Consider the following 22,317-nt stretch of genomic DNA (forward strand, 5'->3'; position numbering starts at 1 on the left):
TTTTATAATCAATTGACAAAGAATTCTCTGTTTTTTTAGCCTGATCCCAGGTTGTGCCCATGTGCTTATATTGCACCAGCTAAATAGAAGAACATAGTTTTAATGTTCTGGATCAAAATTTTTTGAGCTAAATCTTCAAAACCTGTTAAATGGCAACAAGTTACCTGAGTTTTAATACAGCATTCAGGTTTAAATGAGATTGAAATTGAGATCTTAGCCTCCTAAAATCACTTTTGGTTTCCATTCTAAATCTTCCCATCACTGATTATCCTAAAATATACTGTAGAACATATTTGGGTAAGATTTATGTATATATGATGTTTCTTCCTGTGACAGAAGTTAACTGTGCTTTTTATTCCCCCAGGGAGCCATTCTGACAGGTCCTCCAGGCACTGGGAAAACACTGTTAGCTAAAGCTACAGCTGGAGAAGCTGATGTCCCTTTCATTACAGTTAATGGCTCTGAGTTTTTAGAGATGTTTGTTGGTGTGGGTCCAGCTCGAGTAAGTCTTTGGCACTGTTATATTATTTCACTGTCAGTTGTTAAAAGGATGCTCTCAAAGTTAGTAGGCTAAAAACCTGATATATCTTAAGTTACAGTTATCTATTCAGTGTATTTTGGTAGTAGCACCAGGTGTACTTAAAAGGTTCACCATGAAGTCGATTATAATGTATGTTAAAAAAATCTGTAATTTATTCTGTAAGTGTAAGTCATCAATGCCTGTGATACTTTATCACTCTACTCTGCTTTGTGAAGTTTGTACTAAAACTTCCTCTCAAGCCCTACAGTGAAGTGCATATGTAGTTATCCAGAACTGGACACAGTACTCCAGCTGCAGCCTGACCAGTGCCACATAGAGAGGGAGAATCACCTCCCTGGACCTGTTTGTGAAGCACTTACGGATGCACGATGAGGGGCGATTGGCTCTGCTGACTACTTCATCACATTGACAACTCATGTTCATCCTAGAGTCAACAGTGACTGCAAGATCTCTTTCTGACCATCTCAGCACCACCGAGGGAGAAAACAGTGACTCCAAGATTTCTGACTCCAGGATGAACATGAGTCATCAATGTGATGAAGTAGTTGGCAGAGCCAGTCGCACCTTATCATGCATCCGTAAGTGCTTCACAAACAGGTCCAGGGAGGTGATTCTTCCTCTCTACACGGCACTGGTCAGGCTGCAGCTGGAGTACTGTGTCCAGTACTGGACACGTCAGTTCAAGCGGGATGCAGACAACCTGGAGAGGGTCCAAAGAAGAGCTACTCATCTGATTGGAGGCCTGCTGGGAAAGCCCTATAAGGAAAGGCTAAGGGTCCTTAACCTTTTCAGCCTCTCCAAGAGAAGGTTAGGAGGGGACCTTGTGGCAGTGTACAAATTAATAAGGGGAGAGCAACACAAAGTAGGCGATGATCTGTTTACCAGGGCACCCCCTGGAACAACAAAGAACAATGGCCATAAGCTATTGGAGAGTAGGTTTAGACTGGACATTAGAAAAAAGTTCTTCACAGTCAGGGTTGCCAGGATCTGGAATGGGGGTCTTCAAGAGGAGACTGGACAGGCATGTGGCTGGGATCATGTGATTCCAGGTTTGGTGACCCTTTTGTTGCCTGACAGGATCAAGGGGTCGGACTAGAGGGCCCACTGAGGTCCCTTCCAACCCTAGAATCTACAAATCTATGAATAAAATACTTAGTTGCTCAATTAACTGGATTCTTGGCAATATGTCTTTCTCCCCACTTTTAAATTTAGTTAGCATTTCTTTGAAACTCTTGCTTTTTTTTAAGTGTCTGGCCTTACAGTTGTCTGAGTTTAAAAAAAAAAAAAAGGTTTCTAGCTGAAATTTGAACAAGACTTAATCAAAGGGTCTTAGGTGTTGTTTTTTTTGTTACCATAAATCAAAAAGCAAACACAAATGTTTCTAATTCCCCCCTCCCCCTGACACAATCATGGAATATTATTAAATGTAAAGGTTATCTTTCTGATCTTAGTGCTTGAGCTGTTTTGGTACAGCTTTCAGACAAAACTGTAATGTAACAGGCTATAGTCACTGTGGCAGGGCACTGTAGGTGTCTGCCACTTTAAGGGCTGAGCCAAGTAGCCAGCAGGTGCTTGATTGTGGTGGCCATTTTAGATCCCTGGCTGCCTATATAAACAGAGCAGTTTGCTGCTGGCAGGCCAGGCAGTAACATCGCCTGGCTGCAAGGCTGCATGCAACATCCTGGAGGTAAGGGCAGGAGCTGTAGGGGTTGGTTTGGAGGCTCCTAGACATGACCTAAAACTGCACCCTGTTGGGAGTGGGTGGCCTGGTGGGGCTCCCAGTGGTGCAGGAGCCTCCAGGAAATGCCAGGCCAGTTGCCACACTGGTGAAAGGCAAGTAGAGGTTCCTTAACCCCAGCTGTAACTTTTGGGTGTGCTATTTGAACCATCTGATCCAGGGAAGGCCAGGTAAGCTTCAGGAAGCACCTGAGCCTGCTGAGGTAAGTGACCCCATGGGGCCAGGCACACTTCATGAAGCATCTGAGCTGGGAATGGGGGGACCCTGATCCCTGAGCACAGGCAGGAGGCGTAGACCCAACCGAGGGACTTGACTGGGCAATGCTGGGGCCAGGACTGGAAGGCTTAAAAAGGCCAGGGGCCCTCCGCGTGGGACGCCCATATAGAGCGAAGAAGCTTGGGGTCCCGACTGACCTGAGACAGGGCCAGAGTTTATAGGGAAGCCGAAGGTCCCATGGAAGGGATAGCTAATGGATGAAGGAGACAATTGAGTAGACTGCCTGAGGTGCCATCTTCGAGGCTTGGGCCGTGGTGTAGGGGTGGAACGGAACTGCGGATAGCCACCCCAATATTGGGGTATATAATGGGCAGCCTCCCTCATAATTAACATCTCCATTTTGTTCCATCTAGACATGGCAGGCAAGACAGGTGGGCAGCATGCCCAGAGGCAGGTGGGGAAACTAGCACTGTGGCTAGTCTGGGAGCCCTGCTTTGCCACAGTTGCAAGCTAACATAGATTTGCAACCCGAGTTACTGATAAAATTGCTGCTTGCGCTAACCTGATTTTTGGGTGCTATGGATGAGTAGTCATTAGAGTATCATGAAGCATGTTATGAACTTACTTAAACTGATAGCTTTGACTTGTATACACAATCTTATTTTTTGCAGGGAGGGAGCAGGAATTACTGTACCTGAATGAAGCAGGGTTAAAATTGGACCAATTACTTCATTTATATGTGCAAGAGCCTGCAGCTATAAACTGTTGCACTTGACACCTGCTGCATAGTCTAAAGCAGCAGCAGCTCCCCCTTCCCTTTTGAAACTGCTCCATGTATACTGTCTGTACCCAAAGACTGTGACAATACCGTCCAAGAAGGCTGAACTAAGGCCATCTGAGAAGCCTTGCTTCTGACATTTCAGAGCTTTTGGGTGCTTGACTTTGCAACTTTAATGTTCTCTTAATATAAACTGTACATAAAGAAAACACTGGCACTTGAGTTGCATTTATTTCTGTTCCACATTCCTTTTGACTTTTTGGGATATGCTTCTAATTGCAGCTTTAGCAGCTTAACTAATAAAGCTTTGAAGCTGATCTGTGTTCTTATGCTGCTTTTCATAGACCTTGCCAAATTATTCCCGTGAATTCATTTCCTGTTCTTTGTTTCTTTTTCAGTTAATTTGCCTGTTTTCTTGCTATAGTAAAAGCTCCATTAACTGGCACCTTACAAGCCAGCATGTTTTATTAACTGGCATGCTGGCTTGTAAGGTAAAATGAAACCACAAGTGCCCACCGTGGCATGTCCAGTTTCTCCGAGCCTGCACGGCCCAGGGCAAAGCAGCCTGCGCTGCCGACCCCCTATGCCTTGGGCATAGGAGGCTGTGTGGGGCCTGCCTCCCTGTCCCTCAGGCCTGCGGGAGGGTTGGTGATGCTGCGGGAAGGTTGGTGATGCTGCAGGAGAGGCAGCAATGCCCTGGAAGCAGCAGGAGAAGTAGTGGCCCAAACAGGCAATGACGCCTGTTTGGTCTGCTTAGTTAATTAACCGGCATATTTTGTTATCCAGCACCGCCCCCCCCCCCCCCCTTTTCCCATGGGTGCTGGATAACAAAGCTTTTACTGTATATTATTTCTAATGGAACAACCTGATCTGGTGAGTGAACAGAATAACTGCATTCTGCCATCTGTTCAAGTGCCTTGTTCATAAATTCAAACCGTTTTAAATACAGACCTGCATACACGATATTGGTGCTCGTTTTTGTAATAAAAAATCAGCTCCTTTCTGTAATAAAACTGTCAAAACTTTTACACTAACCTCCTCCACACACAGTTTTACTATTTAACTTGTGTGCTTTCCAGAAATACTGCACTACAGCACACCCATGTATTTGTTTCATTCTGTTCATTATGCTGCTTAATATAAGAAAATTCCAATTTAAAGGATGTTCACTCTTCACAGCAGAACTGTACCTTTCTCAACATACCTGTTCTTGTTTAGAATATTATCCATTGATTTAATGGAAAGGGAAGTTAGCTGTTTTTCTGCTGTTACTGCATTTTGGATTTTTTAGCAGTCTGCAGTTGGTTGGTATAGTTGGGTGCATCTACACTTGCCATTAAAACAGTGTGCTAAACTCTGGCATAGTTTACACTGGAGAAAACTGCTTCTGGGTGCAGTGTTTACACACGTGCCTGGGACTGCAGCACTTTGAGCTGAGGCAGAGAAGCCCTGGGCTGCCAGGGGTCCCGGGGCTCAGTCCTAGGCTCCAGGTGGTGGCATCAGGCAGCATCAGGGCTGGCTGGGACACGAGGGTGCTACAGTGCGTGGCTAGCTGGTAGGTACCCTCCACACTTTAGCACCCTCATACCCCAGCCAGACCTTGTCTACATGTGCATTTTGGAGAGTAAATTACTCCACCATAAGATAGTACTGTGTCCCTAACAGTACTATCCTGTGGTAGAGTGAATAAATTTACTGCATCCTAACACTGGTGCATGTGCAGACTGTGATGCTTTACCGCAGAGCTATTTAGTCAACTCTTCAGTAAAGTACACATGTAGATGCACCCATTGTGAGTAACTTTTTTTTAGTATTCTGAGGTTCATTCAGGAACACTTATATAAACAAATGAAAGGCAATGAATGTACACAAGTATTGCCAAGGAGGACAAATTTATAAAACTTCAGGTCTCACGTGACTGACCTTGAGTGAGCTACACCACTACAGCAGTCTTCCAGTGCTTTCTGAGTTGGGCAGGAGACTCTTGAACATTCAGTAGTGAGAATAGCTGGCAGTGTGACAGGCAGTAGTGTGATTATGGTATTGATCTTGCTCACATATGCTTTGTGTACCTTAAGATGATTAAAAATAACTCATGTATTTTGCTGTCTTGTTAAGGTCCGAGATTTATTTTCTCTTGCTCGTAAAAATGCCCCTTGCATCCTCTTCATTGATGAAATAGATGCAGTAGGACGGAAGAGAGCACGGAGCAACTTTGGAGGGCAAAGTGAACAAGAGAACACACTCAACCAGCTTCTAGTAGAAATGGATGGTAAGAGTTCATCCTCTAATAACAATGTATAATAATAACCTCTCAGGCATCTGTTGATTCTTTTGTGATAGATTGACATAGATGTTTGAGTCCAACAATTTTTCCCCCCACTTAGTATCACTCTGGGCATGGGGGGAGGGGAGGAAAAAATACCCAAATGAGTGCTCTTGCTCTTCTCATATGTTCTTTCCCCATTTCCCCATTTAAATTTAAGAAAGACTACTCAGTTTGGCAGAGTTTGAGGTCTTTGAGTGTATTCAGGAATTATAAGTGCTGACAGTATTTGATGCCTTAGTTCGCCATGGCAGATGTGGGTAAAGATGTTGCACAACACTAGTCTGCACCTTTAGCGGGCTTCAGCTAGTGTTGTGAGATTCACAATTTCATAAGTGTTCTGTTTGCTGTCAGTTGCTTTGGTTAAACGAGTACTTTAATTCAGAAACTTGCCCAAAGCAGAGCTGAAAGGGTGTGTCTAATTGTGAAAATACGGAAATATTTTGCCAAATATTTCAACATCACAGTATCATTGTCTTTGATCTTAATGTGAAGGAGGGGTCCTCAGCCCACAGGCCAAATGCCACCCACTGCACTATGTCATCTGGAGAGCCTTGTGTCCTGGATCTGGAGCCCAATCTTAGTGCAGAGGGCTGGGCAGGGGCAGCACCATGCCCCAGGGTGCAATCCCAATGGGGTAGGGCAGGCAGGGGCAGTTTTATGGCCCAGTGCGGGGCTGGGCAGGGGTGACACCAGATCCCAGGACCTAATCTTGGCCTGCCTTGCTGGGGTGGAAAAGGGCAGTGCTGGACCTCCTAGGATAAATCCTAGCAATGGAGGCAAGGGAAGGAGTGGTACTAGGCCCCAGGGCCCAATCCTGGAACAATTACCTTGATTTGACCTGCGGACCAGCCCCAACCGTCTTTATTTGTCCGGGGAGGTGCAAAACGTTGAGCACCAGTGATGTAAAGTATTGTTGCTCATTGTATTAAATATTTGGCTTATTAAGGTGCAATAGTTCAGGTGCTTATTAAGGTGCAGCCTACTTCCTGCTGCATCTGTTGAGCTTTTATTGCATAAATAAACGGTAATTGTGTGAATTCAAATACTTAAACACTTCGTGTTCTGTTTTGGCAGGGTTTAACACTACCACAAATGTAGTAATTTTGGCAGGCACAAACAGACCAGATATACTAGATCCTGCACTGATGAGGCCAGGGCGCTTTGATAGGCAGATCTATCTTGGTAAGTTCTTAGCTCTACTGTAGTCTGTATAGAATGTACTATTAATATTAGGCCCTTGAATAGTCCCATTAAAATTATTAGAGCTATTTCCATACCTGAATTTTTGCAGCAACAAGTCTTGTATATAAAAAGGAAAGGCTTTATATTCAGAAGATAATCTTTTGTTTTCTTTTCAACCCCCTTTTAAAGGACCCCCAGATATAAAAGGAAGAGCATCTATTTTCAAAGTTCACCTCAGGCCTCTGAAAGTAGATAGTACATTAAATAAAGATAATCTAGCAAGGAAACTTGCATCACTAACTCCAGGGTTTTCAGGTAAGTGAATTAATTTGCAAAGCCATGTTTTCTTTGCATGTATTAAACAAGTGATACCAGTCATTGCAGAAGTAGAAGTTTTTCATTCCTTCCACTTCTCTGGTTTACTAACATTCATTCTGCCCTTCTGCCACTCTGAACATTTATTGCAGAGAGAATTCAATGCATGTATTTTTTTTCCTATATACATGTATATTCTATCTCTTTCAGTAGTTTTGTTATATTCAAATCTTGCTCCAACCCCCCCTGGGTTGGACATACTTTCCTCGCAATGTATATGTAGGGTTTCATCAGTAGATGTCATGTCCTAATCAAACCTAGGTTTATGCTACCAGATAACAACAACTTTTGGTCAGCTGTTGGGTCTAAATAGAACTCTTTTTGCCTATACCTATCTCTGGTCTTCACTGCTAAAAAAAAACTGTGGTTCACATTAAATGTTACCATTATTTTAAGTCTCTTTAGAGAACAGTTATCAAATGGCATGAAGACCAAGCTGTCATTATATTCCTAGATGATATCCTTCTAGAACAAGCATTAGCCCATATTGGGCCCATATGGGAGATGTTTAGGCTGTTATTACTCATTTTGTACAAGGCCTACAACAGACAGTACTTACGAGGGATGGGACTTAACAAATTAGTTCTTTTGGCAACAACTTCTTTGATAACTGATTTAAAAATCTAGATCAGTTCGCATAATATAGTTATGAGTCAGCATTGCAAACAAACTTTTTGTAGCAGTTGCAACCTTGCTCTCAATTTCTGAAGAGATTTAGTTTATTGGGATGCTTAGTATTTAGCTAACACTAGATTATGTTCTCCAAAAAAACTGAGAGAGCAGTAGTTGAAAATGATTTACTCTGCCTTGGTTTTTAGGTGCCGACATTGCTAACGTTTGTAACGAAGCTGCTTTAATTGCTGCAAGACACCTTTCAGATGCCATAAACCAAAAGCACTTTGAGCAAGCAATTGAACGAGTAATTGGAGGTGAGAGGGTAGAGTGAATCATCTGAAAAGAAAACGGGGCAGGAGGATTCTCTTTAAATGCTGTAGTTTGGATCTGGTAGCTTGGTTTTTTTTTAAGTCAGTTTTAACTATACCCTTTCTTGTTAATAATATAGCATAAGATTTTAAAAGAATTAGGTTACCACTGCTGTAGTAATTCTTCCTTCCATTGCAAATTTCATTTGATGCTTTTCCCTCATTTGTTCAAGATGAGAGCCAAGAAGAATTTTTAATACCTGTTTTGGGATTTGGTAAAATTTAAAAGACCTGCTATACAAAACAGGCTATTTAAAATAACAGCATTGATAAAGAGCATCAGAATACACTGAAACTGTATCATGTTAAGATAACAGTATCATATTAATGACATAAATACAGAGCATAATGCAAAATATTATTAGATTTATTTTATGTTCTTTCCCTTTTTCCGTCTATAACTTATGAATATTTCTATATAATGTGTGTCAATGCCAAGCAACATATACAGGCAACCATCAATCCTCTGGATCATGGTGTACAGTAAGAGGTCTATAACCGTTGCACCAAGATCTTTGATGTCTACATCTAGGCAAGCGTATGGAGGAGTAGAGGCTGCCCAAGACCTACCATCCTCCCTTTAGACCGCTGAGACAGGATTCACAGACCAAACCGGTTCCAGACTTTCAGTGCCTTGATGGTTGTAGCTTCTACCAGAGAGCGACAGATAAAAATGGCTGCTGACTGCCTAATACTTCAGTGAGATCATATTTCTGTCAGGGTGATGTCTCTTAGCCTTTATCCAACCAAGGATAAAGTGGGGCCTATGGTTTTGAGGCACTGTATACTCACCTTACTCTGGAGGTTGCTACATTGTGGTATTTTGTAGGAGCTACCCTGCCACAAGTAGCCCTACCACATTGCCACCAGGCCCTCCAGTTGGATGCAGTTTAGGGTCATACCTAGGACTAAAGTAACTTATATAAGATATAGTAATAGGAAACAGAAGTATACTAAAGGGATTTTGTTGGGAGGGAACTGTTTGAAACTTTTGGTAAACTAATACTTGTTTTGTAAAGGTTTGGAAAAGAAAACTCAGGTACTTCAACCAGAGGAGAAAAAGACAGTAGCATATCATGAAGCAGGGCATGCAGTTGCAGGATGGTTTCTGGAACATGCTGACCCGCTCTTAAAGGTAAAGCAAGCTAAACCAGTAGTGCTCAACCTTTGTGCATGGTGCTGGATGGGTAGTGCCAAGTCCCTCCATGGGCTGGATCTATCTAGTGGACTCTGTTCAGCACCTGGGGAGTGCATGGTAGGGCCCTATGTGACCAGATGGAGGAGGATGGTGGGGGTAACCCAGCCCAGATCCAGCCATGTGGGAAAAGGAGACTTGGCTCAACCCCACACCAGCCGGGCATTGGGAAGGGGACATGGCCTAACCCTGATCCAGCCCCGCAAGGGGAGGGAAAAAGAAAGTGTGGCCCTGCCCCAACCTGGTCAGGTAGAGGGAAGGGGGCATGGCCACCTGAACCAGGCTCAGTCCCCAAAGGTTGAAGTGGGGGGGCAGCCTGGCCCCAACCATGCAGGGAAAGGGGGCTTGGCCCAGCCCTGATCTGGTCATGTGTGGGGAGGGTTGTGGCCTGGCTCCAACCTGCCACATTGGGTTCAAGATTTGACAGCGGGGGGGTGGGGGTTGCAGTCATCATCTTTAGTTCAGGTCATTACTGTCCATAAGATGCAAGCTTCTGAACAACTGTTTTTAGCTTATATGGAAATGAGTTGGTGAGTCTTGGTCGTCTTCTTTTGAAGACAGAACCAGTATAATAATTGGCCTCTCCTAATATTGCCAGAGGCTAAATGGAGTTCAGATTGAATACCCAATCAAATGTTAAAGATTGTTTTTCTTTAAAGTTAAGGAGGGCTGAAGACCGGGAGTTGAAAACAGATACTCTTGAGATACAGCTACCCAGTCTTTCCATGATATAAGTGAGGTGTGTAAGCTAGGCTTCAGTCACCCAAGTGAGGGAAGGTTCCACTGTGAAAGAGGCAGAGAACTATTGATCTCAATATATCGTGTATTCTAATTTAGGTTCACTAAATTATATCTGTATGGCAGCTGGTAATGAGAGCTTCTCAGACCAGCTGAAATACTTTAACGAGTCCCAAATCTTTTATTTATTAGTGGGAATGCTATATTGCAGTTATTGACAGTGCTCATCCTTGTTGGTTGGCTTTCAGTCAGCTTTAATTCATAACCTTTTTGCTTTTGTATACCTGTCCTGCAAATTTAATTCTTTTCTCAAATGTAGAGCACATTTAAAATAGCCCAGCCTACATATATGATTTTAAATGACTGCTACTGTTCTGAATAGACCATAGGCCATAATCCATGGTAATAGAAAATGCTTGAGAAAAAGCATTTCAGCATATATGCACTGACATCTGCAGGAAAGATGGATTGCCATTTGGGTTGAAAACAGCACTTTACCTGAAGAGGAGTCATGTCAGTTTGACCTTGCTCCCCAGCATCTGTACAGCTCACATACTTCAGTAGGGCTTTTTGGAACTTTTATCTAATAGCTGATTCACTCAGTGCTTGGGTAAAACTATCCAACATTTCACTAACAGTTCTCAACTGTCACTCTTCCCCTCTCCAAAAATAAGCCCGGGGTTTTCAGCAACAGACTACAAGCCATAGAAATGGTATATGGTATGCGTATTTGGGTTTTTTTCCTTATAGGACCATGACATTCTTTTCATACCCTATCTTTTCAGAGATTATAACATTGCAGTAATTTGGAGTGTGATTTTTTTTTTTTTTTTTTTTTTTTTTTTTTTTTTTTTGGTTTGCTCTGTTTTCCCCACTCCCTCCTTAAACCAAGGTATCTATTATTCCACGTGGCAAAGGATTAGGTTACGCTCAATACTTACCAAAAGAGCAGTACCTTTACACCAAAGAGCAGCTACTTGACAGAATGTGCATGACCTTGGGAGGACGTGTATCCGAACAAATCTTCTTCGGAAAAATTACAACAGGAGCCCAAGATGACTTGAGGAAGGTGACTCAGAGTGCGTATGCTCAGGTTAGTGCTTCATGTGAAAACTTTCTTACAATCTTCCCTTAGTCATATACATGATTGCCTTAAAGAAGCCACATTTTTTCTTGGCTCATCAGGTTTTGAATTGCATGATTTGGACCTCATTCTTGGACCTTACATTTTCAAACCACACTGTGTATGGGGTATATAGAGTTATGCATCTGTGTTTTGTCTTTGCCCGTAGCAGTAGTTCATAACTGCTGTGGTCATTGTATTGTATGTGTGCCTTAATAACAAAGCCACCTTACTTTAAGACTTTATTTTGTTTTTATAAGTTACTCCTGTAAATAAGTATACTTAAGTTCCTGTGGAACAGGAATGTATGGGAGAGATACCTATGCTTAAATCTTTGCAGAAATCTTGCACTTTCAAAATGGCTATAGTTGACAAGATGATCCAAATGTTTCTACAGTTGTACAGCATAGAGTTCAAGCTGCTCAACTACGTACATGGCCTTTATCTAGTATAAGACTAGGAACCATGCATTTAATGCATCAGGTACTGTAAAATAATGAAAAGATGACCAGTGCTCAGGTGATGAGTAACATCAAAAATCTGTCACTTACGTGGGTGTACATATCCCCAAGTTAGTAAACTAAAAATTCTTTCCTGTGGAAGATTTTTGAGTTAAAAAAACAAATGTATGTAACATCTGAAACCTGTTTTAGAAGGAAAATGCATAAATAGCGAGTTCCTTTATGCCTAGGGTGACCATATAGCCTGGTTTGGCTAGGACACTGCCAGATTCTGTAGCCCAGTCCCAGCTGGTTGGTCAGAGTCTGGCAGGCAGGTGGAGCAGCATGGTGCACTGGGCAAGCACTGCTGCTGCTCAGCCAGGAGCAAGGCAGGTGGACTGGATCAGGCACCACACCGCCCACACATGGTATGTCCGTACTCCCACACAGCAGCAGCAGTGCCTGCCCAGCTGACTGCCTGCTGGACTCCAGTCTGGGACTTTTGACCAACCAACCAGCCAGTACCAGACTACAGAATCTGTAAGTGCCCTGGCCAAACCAGGACATATGGTCACCCTATTTATGCCTGTTAGGCCTGTGCGAATAGGGAAGTATTTGATTTGGATTCAGCCAGTTCAGAGGATATTGATTTGATTTGGATCACTGTCCCAAATTGATTTGGCTGGATCTGCTTCAGAAGATTCGGTGCTGATTCGGGGAGATTTGGCCATGGATTTATAATGGGGAATCACTGAAATACCTATAACTTTGTCATTTTTTGGCAGATTTGGGTGAAAACAGCAGGGATGGTAGCTCCTTCTGAGGGCATGAGGCCTGCCAAGCAACCAGTCAGCGAGCGCAGGGGGGCGTCCCCAGTGGCCAGTTGGCGGGGGGTGGGGATCTTCTGCAGCCAATTGGCAAGTGTGCCAGCGGCACAGCAGCAGCAGAAGTAACAGCAGTGGCAACAACACCCACTGCCAAGTGCCCCTGAGGCCATCCCAAGTGCCCCTGGTTGAAAACCCCTGCTTTAGCTTATCACCATTTAGGGTTATGGGTTACTACTCTAGGATCTATTTTGAGAGTGGTGATGGTTTTTGCTTCTCTTAGTATAACTTGATTAGATAAATGTGCCTCTGAAAGAGTATTGTAATTGCTTCCGTGAAGTTTAATGGAAAAATTAAAAAGAACAAAATTACAATGAAACATCTGTTAAACAGCAAAGCATCATGAACAATGCCACCTTTTTGAAATTGCACTGTTTGCTTAGGCTGTTTTGAAACTTTAAATAAAAAAACTAAAAATTAATCTTCTATTCAAACTTGTCCATCTTTTAGAATGTCCCTTTAAAAGGAAGTAAATAGTTATTCTTTGTCAAAAGAAACATTTGTTAATTATAAATTAGTCCAAATGAGAAATCTGCTTTTTTTTCACATGCTCCAATCATCAACACTACCACTTAATCCAAAATCTGAATATTTCAATACTTAATCTGTTTAATTTTCAGATTGTTCAGTTTGGCATGAATGAAAAGGTAGGGCAGATTTCGTTTGATCTCCCACATCAAGGAGAGCCGGTATTGGAAAAGCCTTACAGTGAGGCAACTGCACAATTGATTGATGAAGAAGTGCGGTCACTTATTAACGCTGCTTATGACAGGACAGTAAATCTTTTGAATGAGAAGAAAGCAGATGTGGAGAAGGTAAGCTTTGTGTTGCCCAATACCAATTTCAGTTTACCTTCCTCTGCAAGCGGGGGACTATTTGATGTCCTCTGTTGACACGGATGTGCTGCTGGATCTGGGGGTCACCAGTGGTTGGCAGCCAAGTTCTCTATGTCCTCTGGATCCCTCGTGGGAGCCCAGAGATGGCTCAGTGTTGCACCCCAGCAGCAGGAGCAGGTCCAGCCTGGCCGTCATCGCTGTTGCACAATGCTGTTCTGGCGGTGGGTGACCAGCGCTATGGTGACATAACTAAAAGTTCAGGAGTGGGTTATTGCATTGGCGTCCAGCACTTTATGTTCTGCATGCAGTTTAAAAAAGGCTAAAAGCTTAAAAAAGTTAAAAGCCTAAAACCACAAGGAGGCTGCCACTGGGTAAGGCGACCAGCGCCTTAAAAGCACCAATAAATTATGGGGGACAACAAAAGAGAAAATGGTGTGCTCGTGCAGGTCATAGGTTCAAAACCAGTGCTCCCCCAGGGTACACCGAGCAGAGCACCCCAGACAGCGCCCACTGGCTTGCAAACTGACACGGTCCTCTTCCTTGGATGGCTCAACTGCATTTTAACAAGCTTCTGCCCCCCCTTGGAGAGCAGCAGGATGTTGACAGTGCCTGTGTCCCACTTCTTTGTCTGGCAAGTAAGGGTGTTATTGGTGTTTTTAAGCATTGTGCCTCGTAGTTTTGCGAGGGAGGTTGTTTTGTACATTTAAAGTGTAGGTTAGACAAATACTTTTTATAGAGTGGCTTAGATAAGATGATCCTGCCATAAGTAGGGAATTGGACTAGATGGCCTCCTGAAGTCCCTTCCAGCCCTATTTTTCTATTATCTTGGGAATTAAAAGCAAAATAGGAAAGTATATTCTCTAGAGGCATGTACAGACATTTATTTCTACCAGAAATTATAGCTTGGAGCTGGACTGCACAGATATTCCTCCAGCCCCATGACTGGAGAGCTTCACAGGCAAGCTGTCTAGCCAGCAGACACTAGAGGGCTGCTCCCTGGGCAGCTTCCACTCTTAGGGGAGCCCATTAATTGGCAGCCTACCCCCATGTCTGTTTTGGAAGGAGGCAGGCTCTGAAGCAGCAGTTGGCAGCCACTGAAAAGCAGCAGCTCCTACACAGCCCCAGGAGGGCTGCAGCCCTGGGAAAATGCATCCCTCATCCTGCCAGTCACTTGATTGGTGGGAGGGAGTCATCCTGCTATGGTGGGAACCCTCCCAATTCTCTCCTCCTTGGGAATAATCTTGCTCCTTGCATTCCTCCAGGCCAACCCAGAGGAGTCCAGGGAGAAGGGAGAGCATGCAGGCTCTGCAGCAGGATACTGGGAGTCTTACTGCAGAGGCATGGCAGCTTGCCTTCCCTGACTGTGCCAGACTGACGCAAAGCAGTCCAGAACAAGGCAGGGGCATTTTGCAATAGTGGCAAGGCTCCTGAGTCTCGTGGCACAACAATCTGCCTCCTCCCACTCTGCTCCTGGTCAGCTGGATATAGTGCACCTGGCAAGAGGAAGATGGAGGGGTTGGAAAGCAGGCATAAGGATGCTTTCCCCAAGCCCAGATCCCAGCTTCTCTGGCTTTTTAAATCACTGTCCCTGCCACCCACCTGAGCACTGGATTACTGGATACTGTTTTAGGGAATACTGGAAGGGGTGGGAGCTGGGCTGGGGAAAGCTTTTTGGTTTCTACCAGAAAAACAGGGATTCTCCCAGTAGAAATTGATCATATTTACAAAGCCCATGGGTGTAAACATGTTGAGTTCTTTAGACCAATACATTCTCGAGCCATCTTAAACTTTTCAGTATCTGGCCAGTAGTTACAAAGATTATGGCATTCTGGTAACAAATACATTATGCCCATTTCATATTGCAGTACGTGTAGAGTTCAACATAGCTTGCTAACAAAGCAATCCTTTCTTCCAGCGAAAGGCAGAATTTGTTATTAGCAAAGCCACAATTTGTAATAAAAAGTAGATTTTCTGCATCTAAAACAACTTTTAAATATAAATTCATCAAAATAAGATATCTTATTTCAGGAGGAAATATATACTCTGAGAAAACTACATAGCTTTTTAAAATAATTAAATATCAGGGTTTTGGAAATGAAGCCTTTAATTTAGTCATAGAAAAGACAAACCTATATCACCTCTTATGCTCCCTGAAATGCTGAACTTCAAACAATACATTATCTAGCACCATTCCACTTTGATTCTGGCTCCTTCCTGTGTATGTTTTACTTCCAGACCAGGAAAACGTAATATAAAGGCTGGATGTTTTTCCTGGGTATGCATTACCTAACAGATTTCATTGTAAAAATACAGGAGCTTGTTTGGGAATCAGTAATGGTAAAATAGATGGCTATTACCCTATAAAAAGATATTGCCATAATATCTCAGAGGAATATCAAAACTTAAGTTTGGAGAAGCTTCATTTCTAACGGTAATGAAAAGTAAGAACACAAGAATGAGAAGGTAGAGTAGATAATGCACTTTATATAAACTTAGTCTATAAAGGTGCATTTTTACCCTGTCTTCTGACTGACTTCAGCTTAACACCACTAATAACCTCTCTGCTCAAGAATACAGGAGTGAGTCATACTTGTTTTCCTTTTAGCATGTAATCTTCTCCCACTTTGTCTTCATTTTTTCTGATGAAATATTTTCTTAAATACATATACCAAAGCAACATATCCCCTTGTCTGTCCTTTCAAATAATGTCAGAGCTCAGGTTTGCATGTACTTGGTGCCACAATGTATGTTCATTCTGCTCATCTAGGAAATTTAAAATCTTAAGCCTACAATCTTGTATCCCTGCTTTCTTGATACTGTACGCACTGTATTCTGCAGAGCAGAGCTTCACCAATAATTATTTTTTGTAATTTATAGTATATTCTTAACTTAATTCTTATTCTTCTTAACTTAATTCTAGCATATTCTTAACAGGTTCTTAACTCTGACCTACTAAAACTTATGGTCCAGTGTGTAAAGATACAGGATCAGTTTTGAATATTATGTAATGTCTGTTTTTGGCTTAACATAACATTCTCCACAGCCCTTCACAGCGTTGCTTTGAAACAGCAATTTCTGATAAACAAGGCAGTGCACTTGGTACCAGTAAGATTTTAAAATACAAATCTCTGCTTCCATCATGCTATAGAATCATGCTGTATGAAGCACACTCTATTTCAGGTTGCAATTTTTGTTCCAAAACTAATTGACAGAAAACCTAAACACAACCTACTCTGTAAATTCTTTCAAGTAAAACATTGAATATGTGTAACATACTTCTCTGTTGCCTTAGGTTGCTCTCCAGCTACTGGAGAAGGAGGTGCTGGATAAAAGTGATATGGTTGAATTACTTGGCCCAAGACCATTTGCAGAAAAATCTACATATGAAGAATTTGTTGAAGGCACGGGCAGCTTAGATGAAGATACTTCACTTCCAGAAGGCCTGAAAGATTGGAACAAAGATCGTGAGAAAGAGGAGACAACTGATGAGGAGGTTGCCAGACAGATCACAGGAGGGGTGCAGTTTTAATTTTGAAATATGCTGTGGTATTGACTTGCTATGGAAGTGTTTTCTAGAATGCTTGTATTAAAAAAAATCTGTTTATTCAAACAAACCTCTACTGCTGGTGAGTGAAAGAGTAGAGGCTTACATTGAAAGATGGGAAGAATCTGAGCCTGTTTGTTGTCCTCATTCACAGGGAAAAGATTCTTTTTTAGCAGTCAGCTAAGGGAGACTATTTGAAGATTGGCCTAAAGTGGAATACAGAACTGAATATCTGCTTCTCCCCACCAGTGTCACCCCCAGCTTCCCCCAGTACTTTGAAACTGTTTGACCAAGCAGGTCCATTTCTAAATGAATTCAAGTTAAAAATCAGGTATCCATAACTGTTGATATAGAAAATTTGACTGTATATTTGATCTCCATCCAAGAGTAAATCATAAATAACATCCATATGTGGAAAATACTGACTGCTTAACCCAGGGTCTGATCTTACAGAACGCTTGTTTTGCAGGAATATCAACTGTTTGCCTACCTGTAGTTTTCCTCCTCCAATGCAAAAAGTTTATGGGAGAACTGATGTAACATCGACCATGAAAGTAAAGTCCTGCTTGAATAGCTTTGTAATTTAAGTCATAGTTCATTGTCTTAAAGTGTAAAAATAAATTCAACTTACTCAGTTTTATTGATTTTTTTTTTTTTTTTTTTTTTTTACGAGGATCTGTAAGATATTGAACACATGAATGTACTGTGTTCATTGTGTAAATAAAGTTGCTTTGAAAGAGTCAATAAAATCAGTGCTTATATATGAAGAAGTTTTGCTGTATTTTAAGCTGATTGCTCATGAGAGAATTTTGGCCCAATTCAAAGATCCTGATTTGTACAAAACTCCCCTTGACTTAAAGCTTTGATTGAGTCAGGACTGTTTTTGGGCAAGCACTCCAAAAGCATCTGGAAGGCTGCAAAAGTAAAAATTGGGGGTGGGAGGGGGAGTGGGCTGCTGTTACAAAGTACTGTTACAAAGAGGACCAAGGTCATATCAGATGAGATTAGAAAGAAAACACGAAACTTGGACTGTAAGTTAAGTGTTTACATGGTTTTATACCATTTATAATTGTCAGCTTCTTGAAATTGATTGTGAACTACAGACTGCATCACTTAAGGATTCCTGATATTTTTGGAAAAGTTGGCTAGCCGTTTCCATCCCAAACAGTCCTTGTTTTTGTTTTTATGGGGATAGAGCAAGTAAACTGAGTCACTGGACTCCTTTTGGTGATGGACAAAAGATCCTTTAACTTAGATTGTGTGGTGTCTTTTAAATGACTGAAACTTCAGGATCAAGTGATGGCAGTTCAGTTGATTCCAGGTATACATTTTAATATTTTGGAAGATACTGGGGGGCTGGGCATTGTCCCTAAGAAGCCTATTGTCATGTAATGAATGCTTTGCATCCAAAAGTTTGTAATCCTTCAAGTAAGCTGTAAGTGAGAACTTCCCTGTACTTTTTCATGATGTGAAGACTTAAGATACCATTTACAGTCTACCTTGACTTGTAGTAATAAAATGATTGTTGTTTGGCAACTATAAAAGTACATGGATGGCTAAAAATAATATCACTAACAATTTTTATACATTTGTTGGTTATCTATTGAATGCCAAAGCCTAAAGGTCAATTCAGACTATTTTGCAATCTAGTGACTTGTGTTCTCATATGTCCTCTATTACAGGCATGAGACAAATTCCTTAGGAGAAGGATGAAGAAAAACCTGTGCTGTGACTAACAGAAGTCTTTCATCGTCTAATTCTATCAGTTCAGCATTGGTTATCATGCAGGTTTACCTTAAAAATAAAAGGAATATACAGTTGTAAAGGGAAGTGCTTGTCTGTTATGTTTTCAGCACTAAAATGACATTGACTATAATGAGAAGAATTGTTTGTTTAAAATTGTTCCTATTTAAACAGAATGGAGTGGCCAGTGCTGCTGTTCTAGTATTTGTCCTATAATTAGATTCTATATATGGAAAATGTATAAACTTGTTACAGATTTTCAGGTATAGAATCTAATTATCAGATGTTTGTCTTAAATTTATTCCCTTCCCATGCTACATTAGGGAAAAGAGTGCCTGGAGTGGGGGTCAGATGACCTCTTTGCCCCTGATAACTTTTTCCCCCCACTCCCCATTGCTGTCAGACCCTGCTCATAGGCTTTGTTCCTTTACTGAGTGGAAGTGGGGGGCAAATTTGAAATGCAAAGGACCAAAAAGCACTGACCTTGAAATAAACATACATATATTAATTTGCATGTAGGCAAATTACTATGGGTACCTATAGACATGATTCACCTAGAATTGATACATTTTACCTTTTTTTGCAAATTGCTGCAAGTTTCAGCACAGGTACTTACTCCATAAACATACTTTTGAACAGCACTTTTGTACCTGCTTATATATTACCAGCTGTGCATGCATGATATTGGTCCAAAGTCAAAAAGCTCATGATTTATCATATAGTTCATTGGGCTAGGCCCCAGCAGAATCAATAGCATTTCAAGCTATGGTGACCCCCACCCCCACTCCTAGCCCAATATATGTTTGTACTCCAGATATCCCTGCCACAAAGTATCCATGTGCTAATTAGCCCCCTACTCATGACTGGAACGAGTTGTTCTTGTCTTGAGTCCTGGGATCATCCGAAAAATTATAGAAAGATGCGGTGTGGGCTTGCTGGGCTGGCTTAACCTTATGGAGGGTGAGGCTACATCAGTCACAACAGGTTGAGAGGGGGCAACAGAGCCTCCCATCTTCATAGATGTTTGGTGATATTTGTTCAACATGTAAAGCTGGTAAAAAATATAGGAATCATGGGAATGGGAAAGAAGGGTATAGCTCAGTTGTGGCAGTAAGGAGGAAGTTGAAATGTATTCAGGGTAGTGGTTTTCATGAGTTGAAAAACAGTCAGTGCTGAATGGGGACCAAGTGCAATTGGTGCTATATCTTGATGGGCTGCACTAAACCTGTGGTGGGTTCCCATCAGTATCTTTGCTTTAGAAGCATCTGAAGCCCCAGGTGGGGGTGGAGGATGTTTGTCAGTAGTAGGGCCACATATGGCTCTTGAATGACTCATGGTTTTGGAATTGATTTGGCTTGGTACACGAAAAAAATTCCTTAAAACAAAAATCAGCACCTTTGTTTTTTTGACTAAGATCTAGCATTTTTGGCACCCAGGAGAGGGTGTCAGGGCTGGTTATGGGTGTCCTGCTGCCAGCCTGGTGGTTCCCTGTTGAGGGAACACTTGCCCCAATTTTTTAAAGCTACATAAAAAAAAAGTTCTTATTGGTATGTTTGCCCACTGTGGGCCATATGTTTTATACTATTGCTCAGTGTTGGCTGCATTTAATCAGCTTCATAGTTGGTTTCCATTACTGACCACATGCTGTTTCTGGCATCAGTTTAATGATAGGAAGTGTATTTAATAAGGAGGTTTTCTTGTATGCAAATATAAGACGAAGGGCTTTTTCCTCCATGCTGATTAGGGAGGGGGAACATTGTCTTATATTTGAGTAAATATGGTAATACTCTCCAGAATAATTTTCAACAAGACAAACTGGAAGGGAGCAAATTTTTATCTGGTACTTAAATACTTCGCTATGTATTTTCCCCAAAAAACACCTTTTGTCACATTTTTCTAAATCATGGAATGAAAATAAACCAGACATTAGTAGAGGCACACTTCAAATAAAATCTGACTCTGAACAGAAATTGAGGTATACCAAATATCAGAAAGAATAGGTTCTTAATGGCAAAATTATTACATTTGCTTAATAGTTTTCTATGTTTTTTTCTGTCTTATGTCTTTATTCTAGATCAGAGGTGTCGAATCCGTGAGCTGTGGGCCAGGTTTAGCCCATGAAACCATATCGTCTGGCCTGCCACTAGTCCAGTGGGCTACCAGAAGTTGAGACTGTGGGCATCTCTGGCAGGCCCCTGGACCTATGCTACCACTCAAATGCAGCCCTGCCACACCTGCTGCTGGTGCCACAAACCTGGAGAGCCCCAGTGGTCTGAGTCTGGCCTAGGCTGAGTTTGACACTTCTGCTTTAAGGCATTTAGCGAGTGCACTATTTTCCATGTATTCTGCATTGGTGCCTTTTGCTTTTTTCCTTCTTTGTATCATTCTGTTTATGAAGATAAATTATTTCTGTTAAACATGGGCCATTTGTCATCTCTGAGGAATTACATCAATGTATGTCACAGAGGGCAGTGATCTGTGCTTCCTCAAAGCCAAAATAAACCCTAACGTAGCCTTAAAAAGGTGGTGTCACCTACCTATGCTACTGCAAGTGTTCTTTTACCAGGGAACCTTGCTCTGCCCCACCTCGTGGTGTAAATTTCTCTAAGGGGTGGGTAGAGACAGTACTGTGTGGCACTGGCAGTCTAAGAATGGATGTTAAAAAAAGCAGCAAATACCCTTTTGCCATCCTGTTGCATGTGGTCCTGAATGTGACTTCACTAGTAGGTAAATCTAGGTGTGCTGCACTGTCAAGTAACAGCATGAATTGGACTGGGGAGAGTGGGTGCTTGGAGCCAAACCTGAGACATTCAAAGCAAAGACGGGGCTGTCTCACCCTGCCTGCCCCTTTGTTATGTGTGAAATCAGGAAATCCTAAACATGGAACAGAAGTCAAAGACTAAATGAAGTGCACATGAAGGCAGCAGTGGGGAGCTCGTGTAGTGGATGGTGACCAGTGCAGAGCTGGGAGTGGCCTGTGGGTGGGGAAAAGTCTCGTGACACCAGCTGAGTTTAGCCTCGAGGAGGGTAAACCAGGGTTGTTGGTACTGCTCTCACCCCCACCTTGAGAGTCTGGGGATGGAGAGGCCCAGGAGGAGGGGGGCAGAGAAGGGAAAAGGAACTGGGATTGTGAAGGCACAGCCAAATGTGAGGGAGCATCCTACACACAGATCGTGTCAGCTCCTCTGCTTTGTCCTGGGGAGGTCATGTGGTGCTCTGGGCAGCTGCATCCCTTGCAGCCTGGATGGGAATGTGTATCTAGAGACCTGCTCTCTCCCTGCTCCATGCAGCCCCTTGCAGCCCACTTCCCCAACCCTTCCTGGAAGTTTGGGTAGAGGCACTTTGGCTGCAAGCAGTCCTAGGAGCTGTGAGCCCATGAGTGGCTCTTGGCTTGGCCTTGCCTGACATCATGTTTCTGGGCAGATCTCCCACACCAGAGGTGGGTACAAGGTCATGGCAGGCACACAAGTGCTGAGCTGAGGGAAGGAGGACAGGAGTGAGTGGGTGAGTGAGTATGTAAGGAGGGGAGAGTGAAGGAAAGTGGGGAAGAAAAGATAAATGGGGAGCCTGGTAGGGGTAGAAGGCCTGGAGAGGAAGAGCAGAACAAGGTAGGACTAGGAGCTGTTCTGTATGTTTTCAAACCCCAAATCCTGGGTTCGCTAGTGAAGGGAG

The 22,317-nt window shown here is 42.5% G+C and overlaps 1 protein-coding gene across 4 annotated transcripts in view; it reads left to right on the top strand.

The window, feature by feature from the left end:
* Positions 1–21,066, top strand: part of AFG3L2 (AFG3 like matrix AAA peptidase subunit 2) — a 42,998-nt gene extending 21,932 nt beyond the window's left edge. Inside the window, exons 9-19 of one of the 4 annotated variants that reach the window (XR_016441380.1) lie at positions 365–502; positions 5,392–5,545; positions 6,677–6,784; positions 6,974–7,099; positions 7,978–8,088; positions 9,162–9,277; positions 10,968–11,168; positions 13,143–13,337; positions 16,651–16,875; positions 17,057–17,233; positions 18,585–21,066. Coding sequence is in view for 3 of the 4 variants with exons in the window: in XM_090039644.1 (XP_089895770.1) it covers positions 365–502; positions 5,392–5,545; positions 6,677–6,784; positions 6,974–7,099; positions 7,978–8,088; positions 9,162–9,277; positions 10,968–11,168; positions 13,143–13,337; positions 16,651–16,875; positions 17,057–17,086 (1,404 nt within the window). In the remaining variant the exon portion in view is untranslated. Of the gene's footprint in view, positions 1–364; positions 503–5,391; positions 5,546–6,676; positions 6,785–6,973; positions 7,100–7,977; positions 8,089–9,161; positions 9,278–10,967; positions 11,169–13,142; positions 13,338–16,650; positions 17,538–18,584 lie in introns of those variants that run through there. The other 3 variants (XM_090039646.1, XM_090039644.1, XM_090039645.1) reach the window with 3 other exon arrangements.
* The last annotated feature ends 1,251 nt before the right edge of the window (positions 21,067–22,317 follow it).

The sequence above is a fragment of the Crocodylus siamensis genome, chromosome 3, assembly GCF_052110815.1.
Source record: "Crocodylus siamensis isolate JL-2025a chromosome 3, ASM5211081v1, whole genome shotgun sequence".
Classification (NCBI taxonomy): Eukaryota; Metazoa; Chordata; order Crocodylia; family Crocodylidae; genus Crocodylus; species Crocodylus siamensis.